General features: G+C 37.8%; 1 protein-coding gene across 2 annotated transcripts in view; it reads left to right on the forward strand.

Moving 5' to 3' along the window:
• CUL4A (cullin 4A) overlaps positions 1-18,924 on the forward strand; it is a 37,571-nt gene that overhangs the window by 9,006 nt on the left and 9,641 nt on the right. Inside the window, exons 5-15 of one of the 2 annotated variants that reach the window (XM_029999284.2) lie at positions 672-745; positions 2,232-2,394; positions 4,906-4,995; positions 6,379-6,461; positions 9,641-9,708; positions 10,244-10,362; positions 12,949-13,141; positions 14,615-14,719; positions 16,511-16,621; positions 16,961-17,046; positions 18,064-18,171. In XM_029999284.2, coding sequence (XP_029855144.1) covers positions 672-745; positions 2,232-2,394; positions 4,906-4,995; positions 6,379-6,461; positions 9,641-9,708; positions 10,244-10,362; positions 12,949-13,141; positions 14,615-14,719; positions 16,511-16,621; positions 16,961-17,046; positions 18,064-18,171 — 1,200 coding nt within the window. Of the gene's footprint in view, positions 1-671; positions 746-2,231; positions 2,395-4,905; positions 4,996-6,378; positions 6,462-9,640; positions 9,709-10,243; positions 10,363-12,948; positions 13,142-14,614; positions 14,720-16,510; positions 16,622-16,960; positions 17,047-18,063; positions 18,172-18,924 lie in introns of those variants that run through there. The other variant, XR_005931183.1, reaches the window with a different exon arrangement.

An 18,924-nucleotide genomic window follows, 5' to 3' on the forward strand; every position in this document is an offset into this window, starting at 1 on the left:
TCTCTGTAGCTGGCCTGGGGGTGAGTTAGTTACTGACATTCTGAGTTATGCTAATGCTAAACTGAAAGCTGGGCAGCCTTTTTATGAGCAAAGTTAAAAATGGATTTTGAATGTGGAAGAGTAATAAGCTAAAAAACTACCTCCCTCTCCCACTTTTTAAATTTTAAAAAAAGATAATGTCTTATTATAACTTCTTTCCCCTGTTAGAATTAATGTATCTCTATTTTTCTCATGAATTTTGGCAGCTAACTTCTATTATGAAAAAATCTGTTGCATAGCTTATTACTGTCTCTGCTTAAAGCTGCTTTTTTTTAAAAAGCAAAAACCATGGCAGCATGCTATTTCAGGGTGTTTACTGAATGTCTTGGTGGTACTGCTTGAATGGCTTATGTATTTCAGTAGCAGTAAAATCATAACAGGCTAATAAAACTGTTTAGTTAATGGTTACACATTTGAAAACTCTTGGATGTACTTGGAAATACCGCTTAGTAATAGTATTAACAACAATAAATTACATGTCAGTGGCTGTACAAGTCACCATAAAAGCTGAAAATACATACATCAGTAATTAAGGTGCATGTCTATGTGATGTAGTTTTTCAGAAGTTGCCTTATAATTTAAAATACCACATGATGGTGAAGAGAAAAACGTTTTCTTTTATATATTTTCAGATCATGATCAGAAGCATTTTCTTATTTTTGGATCGTACATATGTACTTCAGAATTCAATGCTTCCTTCTATATGGTAGGTATCCATGTAAGTATTCCTCAGATCTTTAGAGTTTGAACATGCTATTATATTTGCAAAAGTTGAAAATGAATTTTTCACATTATATTTGATCCGTGTAACGGGTCTCTCAAGTTTTGTGTTAACTTATGGAAGTACCCGTGTCAGCGTATGCATGTGTCATTTCCTCCTTCCCCAGGAATATTCAGTGTAAAGTGAAGGTAAAAGAAGAAAAAGGTCTGTGAACGTAGGCTTAAAAGTCAAGGCGTATATATCTATATATCTATAGATATATAGATATAGCTGTGTTTGTCCCAGCCTGGCTGAGGCTGGCTGTGTGGGGAACCCCCTCGGCCCGCTGCCTCTGGCCCAGCGTTACCTCAGGTGCTCCTGCTTTTGACAAAATTCAGCGCTCCGCTTCTCGCTCTGTTTTTTTGGAGTCGGTCAGACACCCTGACGAGGTGCAGATCATCTTTCCAGCACTGGCCTCTTGAGAGTCGAGACGTGTGGCTCGGAGCGTTGAGAAGATGCCGCTGTACTTTCAGCATACCACGGCCACAATTTTGGGCGTTCTGTTTTTAAGCATCCCTCCTGAGGGACATTGTATATCATCGCCCAAGCAAACCAACCCAGGCTTTGCCGAAAATTTCTGGTATCGTTACTCCACTTAAAGCAAAAAAATACGTAAAGTACTGAAGTAAGAGCGTACCTTTTCCCTGCGAGTCCCTCAGGCTGTCTGAGGAACCCGGCATCCTCCTCCTGCCCCTCGCTTGTCCTGTGGACATCTTTTTCTTCCCGACCTCTGCAGTAGTTTTTCCTCCAACTCTTTGTCTTAGGCTTCCTTTTACTAAAAGTTTTTGAAGGGGTTTGTTCGTACTTTGTGTCTTTTTTTCCTCATACGGGGAAAATTCCCTTTATTGAAATCCTGATGCGTGTGAAGAAGTTGGAGGTAACAAGTTTTATCTAAGATTCCTCTGTTTTCCTTGGCCGAGCCCATGTTTAATAATTGGCTGCTTCATGGCATAGAAGCACCGTTCCTTGTCCTCTTAGAATGAAACAAGAATCTGACACAGGTGATAATAAGGTCCTAAACATACAGAGAATTCATGCTTTTGAACAAAACTTATAAATTACATATAGATTGACTGATCCAGGGAATCTTATGTTAAGGTACATGCTCAGATATTTCACCATTTTTATAATAGTAATTTTTTTAATAAACAGAGAATGTTATAGTCTATTATGTGAAATACAGGCTGGTCGCAGTTCTCAGCTGAAGTGCATGCATCTGGTAGCATGTGGCCTGGTATTTTTATGATGATTCTTCTTACGGTTTTCTTAGTGGACAGTGTCAAAAAGCTTATATATACCATTAAGACATTCTCTTTTTTTATAATATATGTACACTATATATATTTTATATGTATTTATTTTTCTCAAACTGAGATACAGATTTTTGAAAAGAATCAACGGTGTGATTTATTAATTTTCAATATTCTCACAGGGATATGGGGCTGGAGTTATTTAGAAATCACGTCATTAGTGACAAGCAAGTTCAAAACAAGACTATTGATGGAATCCTCCTGCTGATCGAACGAGAACGAAATGGTGAAGCTGTGGACAGAAGTTTGCTGCGGAGTTTATTGAGCATGCTGTCTGATCTGCAGGTGAGTACGGCAAACTTTACTGACAATGGCTATGTTTAGAAACAGTTTGGACTTTTTTAATTCGTGTTTTGGACAGAAATAATTTTATTCTTCTAGAAAATGTGCTTCAAAATCTAGCTATGAGACTGAGAAGATTGCCTCTTCTTTACCCGATGTGCAATCTTTTATTCTCTGCTCTTAAATGAGGCCTCTTTGCCTGTTTTCCTTAGCAGAGGTAGTGGCTTGCAGACTCTTAAATAATAGATTTGCAAGTCTTTTAGTATGTGCACTATTTTGTCTGTTTTAATCACTCATTTTCTAATCCTAGTGCCGATTAAATGTAGGAACAAAAAAAGACCACCTCTGTCACTGTAAAAAAGTGTCACTTTTTGGAGGCCAAATCCTGGGTCTGTATCATAAAAACATCATTGTATTGGCAACTTCTTAGCAGAGATGCCAAGGGTAGAATGGGATGCAAAGTTAAGGCCAAGGTTTTCAGATAGATGAGGTCAATCTGTAACTTACTGGAACTTTCCATTAGCATACTAAGTAACCAAATAGACTAAAAAATGCTGTGCTTCTGACTTTGACATCGTTGTCCTCTAGTTGACATTGCAGCCTTGTGTGATGTGCAATAAATCTTCGGAGCTGTCTCTCATTCTTGAAAACTGTTGAGGCTGCTCCGTTCCCGAGTGGTATACAGCATTACAGAACTGGCTGAAGTTTTAAAAAAGAGTTCAAAGAGGAAGACTGCATAAAATAGCCCTTTTTGGTCAGGCAGCTTACCTGCTTTTCTGCATTTTGTGTTAAGCCTCCTGACTTTCATCTGTAACTTTCTGTAGTGTACCAGAAAAATTAATAACTAATTATTCTGTTCAACAGAAGGCAAACTTCTGTCAATGATTTTTCTGATCACATAACCTGGAGGGGCAGATCTGATTTGTGTGCTTTTTCCCCCTTTTTTCCCCATTGTTACATGCCAGGCTTCTCTAACTGCATCAGCTTTTTCTAGGTGTTGACTTTTTAACATTTATTATTTTTTAGCAAAGTACTCTCCTAACTAAAGATAAACATTCCCCTTTATTGGATCCTTCTTATGGAATTAAGTCTGCATTCTTCTTCATTGGCTCAAAAGTGTAGTTTTCTTTTTTCACTAGGGAAACTAACCTAGTCTAATCTGTTCTTTTATAATGTCTGTCACTTCACTGAGATAGAGATGTGCTCGTAATCCTGTAATTATATGCCAGGATCTCTACTTCTCCCTCTTTCAACAGAAGTTAGCTTCTGGAGAAAGATTAATTAATTAAGCAAATCTTATATTTAATTTGAACAATTAATCTCCTGCTCATTCCTGATTTTTAGGCAATTATGCAATTGAGGCCCAGCTGCTGAAAGTTGATTCCTCCTTGCATAAATCCTATTCTGTAGCTGTTTCCTATTGTAGAGCTTTACACATGTTTTATGCAGAAAATAGTTCCATGTACTGTTATGTTAATGTTTTCCCAGTTACCCTGAAGGAAAGCAAGGTAAGAAATGAAATCTAGTATTTGATTCTGTTGAACATGGAGCTAGTGTAAAGAGAAGGCTGAAACAGTGAGTTGATGTCTACTTGTGATGCTGCATTAGTGAACTATTATGCTCTGAACGCTTGTCAAGCCAGAGGTTTCATATTCAAGTCTGCATTGAAAAAAAACAAATCAAGCTTTTAGAAGTCCTTAAGAGAAAAAAATGGTCAGAATGTAATGAGTTTACAGCTCTGCTATATGTTTTGGAATAAATATTTTCTTCTATTCTTCCACCACACTCAAGGAACCTTTCTTTTTTCTTTTCACTAACTGTCCCTCTGTCTACATGTTGTTCCTGACCTACCTTCTCCAGACTGTTTTAACTATTTTATGTAGTTGTCCTTTCTAACTTGTCTCCTGTCTATACTAAACTGCTAATCATTATGCAGAAATTTTTTGATGTCTCTGATTGTCGTTGGTGCCCTTTTTTACACACCTTATTCCTTCCCTGGAGAAAGAGACTTCACCTTATTTGGTATAATTCATTTTTCCTGGGCCATTGAGATAAACCTGGCAGATCTGAAGATGCATTACTGAGCGTATTATTATTCTGCTGATGGGAATGACCTGTTTTGTGGCAATGTTCCACTAGTTGGAAGTATTTTATTATTTTTTTGCCACAGAAGTATCAGTGGGAGCCTTGAGCTCAGGTGGATTGGATGTCATTGCTGTGCTGTGATGGTGGATACTGGTGTTGGGCTGTGTGCCTTAGACAGAAGTCTGTCAATTTATACGATATGAGTACTGATGGCTGAAACATGCTATTGCTGCACTGGGAAGTCGGCTCTGATCTCAGTCTTTCTAAAACCAGTGGGCACAGAACTTCTGTGTTAATGTAGTGTTGCTCTGACACTTCTCGTAACTGTGTGCATTCTTGAGATTTTACTTGCTCTCTATGCCTGACACCCAAAATATGCTACCCTTACTGGCAGCTTAATGTAAGTAACTAAACTAATTTCTTGTGCAGGTTTACAAGGAATCATTTGAGCAGAGGTTTCTGGAGGAGACAAATTGCTTATATGCTGCAGAAGGCCAAAGATTAATGCAAGAAAGAGAGGTAGGTGCATGCTGTAGATGATTGCTTTTATGTTAGTTTTATCTGCTATGGGATTACATGAGAACTTGTGGTAGTGCCATGGTGTATTAATGTTCAGTGAAATTCACTGGTACCCAGGTACGCGCATACACGTTCACATGTTTTGATGTGAACCACAGTATTCTATCAAAGGGAAGAGCAGGCTCCAGATTGCCTTGGTGCTTGAAATATATAATTAAGGGTGGAGAAACCCAGTGACATTTTGTGTAGCGAAAGTCACACTACCAGAAAGTCATTTCCACATAAAGCTTAAAGGTGTGCCGTCAATATTATTTTTGCCCAAGAGCTGTAAAATATCCACTGGCATCATTTTACTATGTGGTTAATACCTAAGTAAACTATTTACTTTTTAACTATTTTGTTGCATTTATTTTGCTGTTTTGTTTCTTTTCCTTATTAGTTAAATAGACTTAAGAACATTTTTGTTTTCTGCCTTCCTGAGATAAAATTATGCTTTGCAGTGGGCAGCTTGCAGATGTGGTTATGTCTGAAAATGTATGCGTTTCTTGGTGGTCTAAAATCCAGCAGACTACCTTTATTTTAATTCCATTTTAACACGGAGCCACTACGCCTGTTTGCATTGCACTGAGGTGAATCCTTGTGTCCAGTCCTGCTCTATTCACCTCACTCCCTGGCGTTCCACTGGGACCTGAGGTGAAATGCTTCGACACAGATTTTGAGACCAACAGTCCTACTGCTTTTATATGCCTAGTGGAAAGCTGTGGAAAAACACAAAAGGAGTAAGGCCCTAACTTGAACAGTATATACATGTACATACTTAACACATATGCACATAATGCATACACATATATGCATCTCCATACATATACATGCATATGTACATGCATGTGTATGCGTGTATACATGTACATATACATGCATGTATGCATAACTGGTTTGATCATTTGAAGCCTGAGTTTCATACCTGTGGTGTAGTATGTGCTAAATGTGTTAACTCTCCATAGGGACAGATACTCCACTGGACAAACTGCCATTGAAATAATAGAACTATATGGTTCACACCAACTGAAAATCTGCTCCATGATGCTTTAAGGGCTAGCTTAGCTCAGAAGGCTTTTGAGAAAAAATTAACTTCCTCTGAAAAATTCTTAGATTTCTGGTTTTTCTCTTCCTTTCTGTCAGGTGCAGTTATAATACTTTTAATATAAAGTAACATTGATTAATAAAAATATAGATTATGTAGTACATAACAACATTCTGGTGGAATAGTCCTTTCCAATTCATATTCTCTTTAAATTTGTAGTTTAAAATAATTGTCATGGAACAAGATTATCTGCCTTTCATACCTTTGTAGATGAACTTGACATTCGCTTGTCTCGCTAGGTTCCAGAATACCTTCACCATGTTAATAAACGTTTGGAAGAAGAAGGAGACAGAGTAATAACATATTTAGACCACAGCACACAGTGAGTACAAATTTTGTCATTCTTAGCATAAGTCAAGCATCCCTCACAAACAGTGTGATTATCCGTGGTTGTAGAGACACACAGATTATTTCTGCGTTATCTTACAGATATTATCTTGTTGACAGCGCTTGTGATACAGCTTGGTTTTTTTAAGACTTCATTTTTATCAAAACTGATTTCTTTAAAATCAAAATATTCTTTGAGTAAGAGGGGAGAAATTTGTCCAGAAAGATTTATCGGTGTATACTGAAGTTAACAAAACATTATATAAGAACTCAAATTTGCATTATCGAAGTAGCAGCTGATTTTAGCCATTCATGTACTAATAACAGCATTGACCACAAATCCCTTGAGGGAAAGAAAGACTCATTAGGCAAAAAAAGAAAAGGTTAAATTATGGTGTAGGATAGAGGACATGAACACCACTCATGAACAGTCCAGGATGTGAACCTAACAGTAGATCAGCTTTGGTGCAGCTGCTGCCAATGTATTGTGCAAGGTAGCTTGTCCTTTTTTTACTCGGGTGTTGAGTAATATGTGTGTTTTGCTGGGGTAAGAGTGTGCATTCAGGAAGTACTGCAGAGTCACTGACACGCTATAAATCCATACATAATTTGTCCTGCAGTAAGCTGTTGGGTTTTTTTTGGTTGGTTTGTTTGTTTGTTTTTTTAAATAAAGAACGTAACAGTTAATAAAGAATGTAACAATTTATTTTATTTTTTAGTTTTCTGGGTGATGTATTGGCATTTCATTGGGCATTAAAAGGATAACTGAATAAAAATTATCTCTTTAACTTAGTATTTTCTTCAGACGTATTTTACATATATATTCACACACAAATGGATTGCATGTCATGGTACGTATTTGAACCTGAATCATCTTCCTGTAAATGCTGATTGCAGGGTGACTAGCTTTTTCTGGCAAAATCACTCACACTAAAATATATGGAACTGTTTCTATGTATGAAGTTAAAGCATATATATATTTATTTGCTGTTTAAGTTAAAAAAATAGGTTGATATCATTACGTTTTCTGTCTAGATATACATCAAGTCCTTGCTTTGAATCTCATCGTTAGTTTAAGGCTTAGAAACCTACTTTTAGAAGGCTTCGCACTAATTTCCTTTCTTTGCATTAAGAAACAGCAGTTATTAAAATTAGTGCCCTTGAGTTGTCCTCAGGTCACACTGTCTCTCCGGGTGTGCATGAAAAGAGCAGGAAGGATGTTAAATTTAGTTACTGGGTTTGATCTTGAGATGGGAATGATACTTCCAGGACAAAACCATCATGGGAAACACCATTCAAAATACTTCAAACCAGATTTGTGCAACAGATGGAGAGTGTGGTGTTGCAGCCCGTAGAGGGGTTTATTCAGCCCATCAGTACGTGCCTTTCTGGGCAGCTGACCAGAATAAGCACATCTCCTGGCCGGTCGGTAGATGACCGAGGTAGATGACTTTGAGGCCATGCAGAAGGTACCTTCAGGCTCATTCATTAGCTAGCAGTCAAGATAAATACTCATTCTGTCTGCTTGTCAGGAAATAGTGCTCTGCCGCTCAGTCTCAAGCAGATGAATTGTCCTTACTTCCCCTGTAGGCAGAATAGGTCTTCCAGGGCAAAGGATGGTATTTTAAACAACCTTGACTCCTTCTATTGTTGGACACAGTCAGCAGCTGTAGATAGCAGTAGTTGGAAATTTCAGGGAATTTGGAAGTGACCATGAAAATGACCATATGTGTTAAGACCAAGGGTCTGTCTAACTGGTATTTCATCTTTGCTTATGACCACTGAAAGGAAAAAATAAAGTAAGTATATGTGATGCCCCGATACTCTCCTAGTGTCTGCCTGTTTTCAGCTTAGGGTATTTTCTGAACCTGATGTGGTTTGTCTGTTTGGATCTCTTTCAAACACTTGCACTGTCTCACTGGGATTCACATAAGCTTTTCCATCTGTGCCAGCCTTTGGCAAAGCGTTCCACCGGTGCACTAGCCACCACGTGATAAATTGCTTCCTTTTGTTTAACTCTGGCTCCCAGTACCATCACTGATGACTCCAGTTCTTGCACTGAAAGGGAAAGTGATCAGTCGGTTCCCTTCCACCTTTTCCCTCCCTGCCAGTGCGCTGTATCCCTGCTAAGTCATCTCTTTCCCAGAAGGGAGAGTGGTAACACATAGAGTTGTTTCTCTTGTACCTGCTGCTGCATGCTTTGATCATCCCTCTTCCCTTCTCTGAACCTTTCCAAGTTCTAATTTAATCTTTTTGAGATGAAGGGACTAAAACTGTGTATTGCATGGAGGTCAGGCGAGTCATTGATGGGCTGTTTCAGGAAAGGTGGTGTTTTAGCAAAGGTAGGGACATAAAGTGGATGCTGCTACATAAAAGGCTTCCATCAATCCGAGTCGAGCACCTCTCCTCTAGAAAATCTAAATTAAGGGTGTTTTATAAAACTTAGAAAGAAATAGTTGGTCTTTTGTTGTCATATTGTAAGCAGCAGTAGAAGTTTAAACATTGAAATTATGCCTTTGCACTTCAGGCATTTCTTTCTTCTTTTAGGCTATAAAAGATGTAAAGGAAAACTTGCCATTATTTTTCATTCCTGTCTAAAGTGAATGTATCAAACAAATATTTCACTAATAATAAAAATTAGGGAAAATTCAAGGACAAATTTGAAATGTTTTGCAAATTTGAGTCTTGTGGTTCTAGCTTAATTTATGCTTATGTAGGTGCATAAAACAATTAGATGAAAAGTTTCAGTTTTGAACATCACCAGCATGTATTGTGTTGTTTTGGAGTTCAGACTGTTGGAGAGTTTTGTTTTGTTTTGTCATTTTGTGTTGTTTTGTTTGCTTGTTTCCAAGAAAACATCAATTTTACTTTTTTCCAGAAACATTTTTGTATTGATTTTTGGTATCTGAGCTTCTCTATTCTACTGTGTAAGAACTTGCTTTTCAGTATTGAAGCCTGAATTTCTTTTTTAATTATATACATGCTTTATTTTCTTTCTTGACTTATATCTCATGTGACATTTTTGTCTTAATTTGTACCCTCTGTTTTAAGTAGAAAATTGTTGATTTTTTTTTTATTACTATTATTATATTGTAAGTTATTCACAAATACACTGACAGGAGGCAATTCCCTTATACTGTAATACTTCTAAAATACTTCTCTTGCCTTATTTAGGAAACCACTGATTGCTTGTGTGGAGAAACAGCTGCTAGGAGAACACTTATCAGCTATTTTGCAAAAAGGTATTTTTTTTTAATTAATGTAATATCTGATAACAGATTCTCATACTCTGCAATAACTATAAACTCTACAGCTTAGGAATTTAAGGAGGTATATTAGCCATGGGAAAAACTTCCACAGATAGAGAAAGCCAACCCTATGACTGTTACACCCACTGTGACAAGTAAATTGTATATGTGGAAACAAATATCTCAAATATATTTAATTCCACATTTGTAAAGGTTGCTAAAAAAAAACTGAGCACTGCTCATAAACATTCTGCAAAAGGCAGAACACCTTGCTGGGAAAGTACTTCAGTTGAAATAGTTTTAAAATATTGTACCATAAATCATTTCAGCCAATTTAAACAAGGGGACATGTTAACCCTGAACGTATTGCTTGCTTTCAGAAATTTAGTCTTAAAAAGTTCATATTTTTTAAGCACACCAGAGGGTCTTGTCTTTTGATGTATTTCATAGAGATTTTTATAATATATTTCTAACTGTATTTGTGCAACTGTATTCAGATTTGCTCGGTCTTCTAATTTAATTTTTTTAGGACTTGATAACCTGCTCGATGAAAATAGAATATCAGATTTGACCCAGACATACCAGCTGTTCAGCCGGGTAAAAGGTGGGCAGCAGATCCTTTTGCAACATTGGAGTGAATACATCAAGGTATTTCACAGATCTCTTAACTAACGGCAAAATTTATGCTGTTATCATGTATTTCTTCCATCAAAACCAAGAATAATACGTAGGTGTATGCATCATAATTCTGTTTTAAGCAAAGACGGGGAGGGATGTTAATGCTTTCCCCCCAATAACAGTCACATGATGAGAAACAGCAACACCTAAGTTTTGGTTTTAAACTTCTACTTGGAAATTGCTTTCCTTGTAGGTTTGAACATTATACAAGAAGTTATTTTGCTTTGCTTTGCTCTTAAATAGAAGGACATGCACATGTGTTTAGAGTATGCTGGACTGTACTATGTGTTGTGTTTTGCTACAAATACCCTCAACTATTTACATACCTGCAAAATCCAGTGAAACATCAGAATGTAGCTATTCTGCTGCAGGTTAGCAGTGCTACATGCAACCAACCTACAGCAACGCTGATGAACGTTTAAGCTGTTTGGAACGGAATACTCCTCTTGAAAATAATCCATCATCAAAGTTGTGTTTAGATGCTTCAGGTTTGTTTTGCTAGGCATAATATGCATATAGTACGCTGCCCCGGAGAGCTTGCACTCTAGTGCTCTTGCAAGACGAAGGCAGGAGAGCTTCACAGAGGAGATTTCTCTCTGGAGTGGATAATTCCTGATGTTGTGCTTCTCCCCTGAATCACCCATGGGTTCATCAGCCTTCAGGACTAAGTGCGCAACATCCGTTCGTTTCGGAGGTGCCTTTCCTGCACACCCGCGTCTGGAGTTCGGCATCGTCCACCACCAGCGTGAGCCCACGGACGTGGGACTACGGTCCCCCCTCTGCCCCCCAGAACCGAGGTGGAGTTTGCTCCGCAGGGTGTCATCCAGCCCTTCGATCCGTAGGCAGCCAAGAAGGAACATCTTCCTTGCTCCCAGATCACACTCCTGACTTAACCCTTGTGCTGCCTGCCACTCCACAGACCCTTTTGTGATCTGTTATAACACAGTATCTGGCCAAGGTCAGCTTTATGCCAGGTTTAGTGAGCTGAAGACGCTCACAGAAAAGTCTATGTGCTAGCCCAAGGAAAGAAGCAGGAGTTCGGGACAGGTAGGAGAATAAGGAAGGGAGGACCAGAACCTCTCCTTTCACAGCGGCAAGTTGTTAAGTTGGCTTATCATACCTTATGTCTCACAGAATCAGACCTTTTGTGGCTTTCTTTTTAAGGCATTTTTCTACAGACTCGAAAAACTAGAAACCATTTTCTATAGTGTCAGTAAATCTCCTTTCAAACATTCTGTATGACAGAACGTGTTGAAGTGAGGCTTCAAGAACTTTTATCTTGTGAGCCAGTGTAAGAAAAAGCACAGAGAGCATGCCAGGTTACTGGGGTGAAAGTCTGTGCTCTACTGTAGAAAAGTTTTTATGATTTTGGAGGTGCCACTTGGCTTTCTTGTATCTCAGTTTGCCATTTGGAGAATGAGGGGAATGCCCTGCAATTTATGAACATAACTGATAGAGACTGTGAGATGTCTAAATGCTGTGTTAATGAAGGGGAAATTGTGCGAAATGTAAGGTGTGATGGACTAGATGATCTTCAGAGGTCCCTTCCAACCCAAACCATTCTGTGATATACCTATTGAATCTAAGGACCTTGGGCAGCCTTGTGTTTGGCTTCACTCTGAAATCTGACTTGAGAAAGATCTCGATGAAAGATCACAGTGGATAATTAGATATTGAAGTGGAAATTCTGAGATTTGGGAGGGATTTCCCCATCTCTCGTTGACTGTTGTTGTGGCTAACATACTTCAGGTGATGAAAATACACGGATTGAGTGCTGTTTTGCTGTTACTGTTCAGATGTTCCTCTTTCTCACCTTGGAAAACTGACCATTCTGTCTAGGGTGCTGATCAGTGTTACTAAGCAACTGTAAATTGTGTGATAGGTTAAAATCCTCCCTTACAGGATATTTTGGTTCACTAGACAAACAGTATTGTATCTCTGACTTTTAAGATAATAAATGTAGGAACAAGAAAAGAAAGTCAAGTCTGTGGCTGCTTCTTGAAAATGGGAAAGTTTTGTTTTATTGCAAGTCAGCTAGGTTTTTTTGCTCTTAAGACCTTGCTGAAAGAGAAATCTCGGAGTGATGAGCAGCGGTTGAATTTTTGCCACCAGTTCCATCAATAGAGCTCTGTAGTGGATTTAAGAAAAATAGTGCAAAGTTTTCCATTACACTTAACATTGCTGAGGCAGTTGCCATATAATTTCTTTTACATGAATCATGTAGTTCTGTATCTAACTGTGAACTTGCACTTCATAGAGTCATGTCTACTGTGTATTTTTTTTATTTATTGGTTTGGTTTTTGGGTTTTTTTTTTTTAGCTTTTGTCTTAAATGTGTATAATCTTTAAATCAAACACTAATGTTTGAAATCCATTAATGTGTGTCTGGGTTTTTATTTTGAATTTCAATGCATCTCATTTTTTGAAAACTTGGAAGTCACATAAGTAGCTCTGTAAAAAAAATTATTCTTTCTAATGATATAAGGGTAAATGTGTCTGTTGGGGGAGATAGGTAGCACTCTAAAGTATTTTATTATCAAAAGTGTTTGTTTTACAGAACTTTGGGACAACAATAGTGGTTAATCCTGAAAAAGACAAGGATATGGTGCAAGAGCTACTAGATTTTAAGGATAAAGTGGACCATATCATAGAAGTGTGCTTTCAGAAAAATGAAAAATTTATAAACTTGATGAAGGAGTCCTTTGAAACATTTATCAACAAGAGACCAAATAAGCCTGCAGAATTGATAGGTACACAAATATTTTTCTGTAAAATATTTTGAAAATCTATAGAGAGCATGATAAGATAATGCTGCTGAGTGTGCTAGTGCAATAGCGATGCAGTACGCATTCTGCTTCAGGAGACTCGTTTTTGGGATACGAGGCAAAAGTTAACCTGGGAGCGTTGCGGGTTCAAAAAGCTTGGGTGTGCGGTTAGGTGTGTGCGCGGCGTCCTGACGGAGCATGCCAACTTCTGCTCTCCCTCCGCTCTGCTTCTTGCACGGTGCCTGGTGCTAACAACTGCTCAGAGAGCGTAATGCTGATGCTACGAGTGGAGTAAATGGTTAGGGGGAAGAGTAGCTTTGGCAAAAAAAAAAAAAAAAAAAAAAAAAAAAAAAAAAAAAAAGGGAACTTTTCAGTTGTGGTAGTAGAGGAGTTCTTTGGAAGTAGAGGAGTTCTTCGGATGTTATGGATCTCTCAGAGAGGACTAAGTACAGCCCATCTATCTGCCTTGAAGGCTGAAGTTGGGAGAACAATTTTAAAGCCTTCAGATACAAGGAGTTTTAATAGCAAAAAAAAATTTATTACCTTGAAGGGGCACTAGTGCTCATTAAGGGGAAAAATAATAAAAACATCTTAAAAATACTGTTACTGGGTTTATCCCTGATCTGGCAAAAGCTGTTCTGACTGTTTTGCCTGCAGCAAAACTGGAGCTGTAGCATTTTACACGGGGAGAGGATCCCACTCCTTCGTTGTTTGTTTTTCCTCTGTACGTTCTTTTGCCTTTATTCACCTTATTTTGTGGCGTCCTTCTAAAACCAGCTTTATGTAGGACCAATTGCACAACCTGGTGATACAGGTTAAAGCCACGATACGAGCTGCTGTCGTTTGGGGATTGTGGTGTTTCAGCTCCTGCAAAGGTTTCCTTCTTGCGCAGAAGGTTGTGTAAGGATACTAATGTGGCTTAATAAATACGTAGCTAAACTCATGGCTTAATCTTATTTCTGGCATTCTGAAGCTACTAACTTGAAAGCATTGCTTCTGTTTAAATTTTGGTATGCTCCTATGAAGGAGCATGAGGAACATGGTAAAGGTCTACAGAAATATAGTCCTTTTTGTGTTGTTTGTTTCTGTTTCTCATAAAATACATTCATATGCATTGTACACTTCCAAAACATTGTCTTTCAACAAGTAATGTGCTTGCTATGACTGTTTAAACAAAATGTGGGAATTTCTAATGCATTATTTTTAATGATTATACTGTATTCATTTTCTTTCTTGGACGGTTCCTTTTTTGTGATATTTTTCCATTATGGCAGTAGTACAGTAGGGCTCTATCATTCCACTAAACCTAGGGATGGGAAAAGGGAAAATAGAAAATGTAACACTTGTATTTTAACATATAGTAATATTTAACATATAGTAATATTTCAAGTGGGAGATGCTTAAGTTGGTTATTTTAGATATTTTTTAAAGCTGTTAAACTGTTTTATTTATTTGTAGCAAAATATGTGGATTCCAAGTTAAGAGCTGGTAATAAAGAAGCAACAGATGAAGAGCTGGAAAGAATCCTTGACAAAATCATGATCATATTTAGATTCATTCATGGTAAGAAATAGCAGTTCACCATTGATGCAATTAAAACTGTTTTTATTGCTACTAGCAGAACTTCATTCCTCTGAATGTAAGAAATCTTTTTTAGCATGAGTTTCTGCTCGACTTGGTCTTAAATTCAGGTTGCCTTACATCTGAAGGAGCACAATAAATAACACGAGGGAGGACAAACTTGTTCTATGGAGATTGGCGTGTTACAGACCTTTCACAGTCTGTGAGTGGAGACCTAAGAGTTAGAGCTGTTGGTGGAAGTTTTTTCACGTAAATTAACCATATCTGTAACCACAACCTCTCCTCTAATGACAGAGAACAGAAAGGTTAGTGCAGATTTTCTCTTCCCTGCCCACCTCAGTATGTTGTAGGTGCAAAGTATGTGAAAACCCAGCAACTAATGACTTGTCTTTTCTCATCATGGCTGAGAATGAACACAGAGGACAACTCAGAATGATGGGAGAAAATGTTATTGCTGTGTTTTACTGCTTTTGAAGGGCACTTCCCTTACGTATGTCCCTATCTGAGCAAAACCCTTGAATGTGTTAGGAGAATTCTTTTTTTTTTTTTTTTTTTTTTTTTTTTTGCTAGGTTGATATCAGGAAAAAAAATGTGGTTGAGTCCAAGAGACACATGGTCACTATCCTGAGGGAAGTGGGACGTGCATCCCGGGCTGGGGTGGAATAAGCAGGAGCTACATAATTCTGTATTAGTTTGTTCTGAAATCTGTGGGGTTCCTTCCTCATAAAATCCAAAACAAGTACAAATAATGGGAAAGCAGACAAGAAATCAGTCATAAAGTAATATCATTTGCATCATGATTTTTGTCAAATGCAGAGGGTATTGGATGGAGATGGTGAATGAAAACAGTATCGCTGGCAACTTGTCAGCCTAAGAGATTAATTTCTGTTAATCTGAAACTTTGACCAACTCTTTTTCTCTTAATATTTTTTGTAGTACTGAGCTAAGAGTGCAAATTTATTTTGAGCCATCTGGTGTGTAAGAGTCCTTTTAAGAGCAGATGATAATTAGTAGTTAGTTTCTGGGCATTGGGCTTTTTGATAGTGTCTTGATGCTGCTTCATGAAAAAGCACTTCCCTAGAGGGTGGGATGGAGAAGGAAGAAGAGTATCGGAGGAATCGCTATTGGAAGGTGTTTGCAAGGAATTAGGAGGGGCTACTGTAGGCAGCGCAAATAGTGCCTTGAGTTACACTGAATTTCTTCCTCTTAAAAGCGACACAACTTGCTGATATCTTCGCACTATCAATAGAAAAGGTTTGCGGAAGCTGTGGTTTAAGGTGTGAAAGTTTGTGGGTGCCTGTATGACTTCTTTATTTCAAAAGGCGATTGGCAAACCAAGTCAGAAGACTTCTGTCAATTTTAGGCTTCACCTTAGGCTTTTAAAGAATATTTCTTTAATACATAGGAACACTTTTTCTTTTTTTTTTATTTTTTTTATTTTAATAAATCAGACCACTGAAGGGAGAGTGTTCTTCTGGAACCTGGAATAATTTCATGTGATTTGCAGCTGATCTAATGGGAAATAACAAGGCAGCCCATGTTCCTGGGGGGAAAAAAAAAGAAAGAAGTAAAAATTTTGCAAAATATGTTAAGAAAATAATTAAAATACAAAAAGAACAAGTTATCTAAATGTTTTTCTTCACTGTTGTGTAGTGAATATTGTTCTGATCAACATGTGATGAGAAACGCTTGTGTCACAAACCTGAAGTGCAATGACACAAGTAGAATGTATGATTTCAGTTGTATTTTATTTTTGTTTCCATTTCCATACAGGTAAAGATGTGTTTGAGGCATTTTATAAGAAAGACTTGGCCAAAAGACTGCTGGTTGGAAAAAGTGCATCAGTAGATGCTGAGAAGTCCATGTTGTCAAAGCTTAAACATGGTAGGCGCTTTCAGATGTGTTAAATTTTTATTACTTTTTGGCACGTAAATTGGAATCCTTATTTTCTCACACTTTAAGAAGTGACAACCCAGATCTTAAGTAATAGCTGAGCATATCACAGCTTTCATTGTGCTCAGCGAGAACTATTGGGGTGACCTCTTAGATATGTGACTGGTTCATTTAATGTACCTACAGAGGAGCAAAATCCTTAAAACTTGTACCTGTTTGTGGGTGCTCCATAACCTGGCAAATCTGGCTCAGCTGTCTCAGGTTAAACCTTTATTGCTTGTTCTGTGCTTCTTTGTAATTGTGGGATATTTGCTTTAATTCGTGTGACAGAATGTGGCGCTGCTTTTACCAGCAAACTGGAGGGCATGTTCAAGGACATGGAACTGTCAAAAGATGTCATGGTTCAGTTTAAGCAGGTACATTTAGCTTCTGTTGTGTACTAAATTTTCAAGAGTGATGGGGAAGCACTTAATGGCGTTATACCTTGGATTAAGCTAAAATTAAACGAAACAGCTTTCGAGCAGGTGCTCGTCACAGTAACAGAGTCTACTTCTAGTTCTATTGATAGAATGGAATTTATTGTATATCTATTCAGAGATAATCTACTTTACAGTTTTATTTGATTCCTTTTAAAGTAAATTACAGTCTAAATACCACATAGTAATTTAGTTGTCTGACATCCTTTAAAGTCCATACCCCTTCATTCTGTAAACTGTTGCTGCTCTGATGAATTCTTTGTGAATGACCCACACCAGAGAAACTCCCTGGAGGTTGCTCAGTGCACAGAAACCCTGTATGTCTCAGCCCCAAAGCTTCCAACCTGTTGGTAACCGAGGAATTGCTTGGAGGAAATACTGTATATGCTATAAACTGTTGTTGCAGTTCTCCCTGGGTACCTGTTTTGGGGCCTTATTGAAGACAGGGTTCTGGGGTAAAGATCTGACCCAGGACACCTGCTCCTGTAATAAAATACAGTAGTGACTTTTCTGTCCCGGGCTTTGCAGCCTGACTTGACTGATACTATGCTCAAATTATATGAAAATGTTTTGTCTAACGGATGTGGAAGTCCCAAGGGATCCTTTTTGATCTTATAGTTCTTGCCCTGGCTTCTGATCAAAAGCTTTTCTTTTGCTTTACTTGCATGTCATTGAAGTTCCTTTGACCTTAATACCCTGTAAAGACAGTGGGCTAGGATACTTCAAGGCACGTTGTTCTTTTCTTTTTACTTCCAGCCACTTGCTGTGTTTTGAAATTGGGGAGGAGGGCATTAAATAGTCATACAGAATCCTGGTAGAGCATGTCTAACCAAGGATGTGGCCTGTAGAAATTTTTTCATTGTTATGCTAATTTTACATTTTGAATTTAAGTATATATATTTTCTAATTTAGCATGCAGACAGTATGCTTGAATGATTTTTGTCTCTTGTATTTTAGTATATGCAGAACCAAAGTGACCCAGGAAATATAGACCTGACAGTAAATATATTAACTATGGGATATTGGCCAACTTATACACCTATGGAAGTCCACTTAAATTCAGAGGTTAGTGTTTGAATTCTTCTTCTAAGTGCATTTTACAGAGTGGCTATCATAGGGTGAACTAATGCCCGTTGTTTAATGTTTTTCTGCTAGATATTTAAGGGGTTTATCTCATTTTAAAGATTCCAAAATTGCAAAAAATAAAACACAGTGGATAAAATCCACTTTTTTTCAGACGATTGTTTCACTTAATGTGTTTTTTTACCTTTTTAATAATAATAATATAAAATTAGTATTAAAATAAAATCAGTGTCCTGCTTAACATTGCAGTCAAGCACTTAAAAGTTTAAAACAGGACGGTTCACCGTAATTTAGTCAACCTTTAACTACATTGGTTAGGCATTTTGATCTAGCCAATAGTTACGTTACTGCACGTTCTTTTTTTCTGTAAGATCCTTCCTCTGTTCCCGGCAATGTGTCACACAAAACTAGCCCCTGCATTTAAGTGGCATTTGCCTGAAAAAAGATTGCTTCCAAGTTGAGAGATTGTTGCAAAGTTCCTATCAGTAGCGATTTAAGTTGAAATATGTATTTGGAGTCCTATTTCCTGCAATACCTTGCTCGACCTGAAATGTGGGGAGCACTTCAGAGGCGAAAGGTGATAGCAGGGTTCCCGTTCAGAAGATGTGGAAGCTTTTGTGCTCTTGCTCCTGTGCTGTCTTTTCCTCCATAGCAGACTACTTCGGAAGGATCCAATCCAAGTGACACGTCATGAAAACGGAGGGGTAAAACCCCCTTTCTTGGAAGTAAGAGGGT

This window comes from Aquila chrysaetos, chromosome 23 (assembly GCF_900496995.4).
Source record: "Aquila chrysaetos chrysaetos chromosome 23, bAquChr1.4, whole genome shotgun sequence".
Taxonomy (NCBI): domain Eukaryota; kingdom Metazoa; phylum Chordata; class Aves; order Accipitriformes; family Accipitridae; genus Aquila; species Aquila chrysaetos.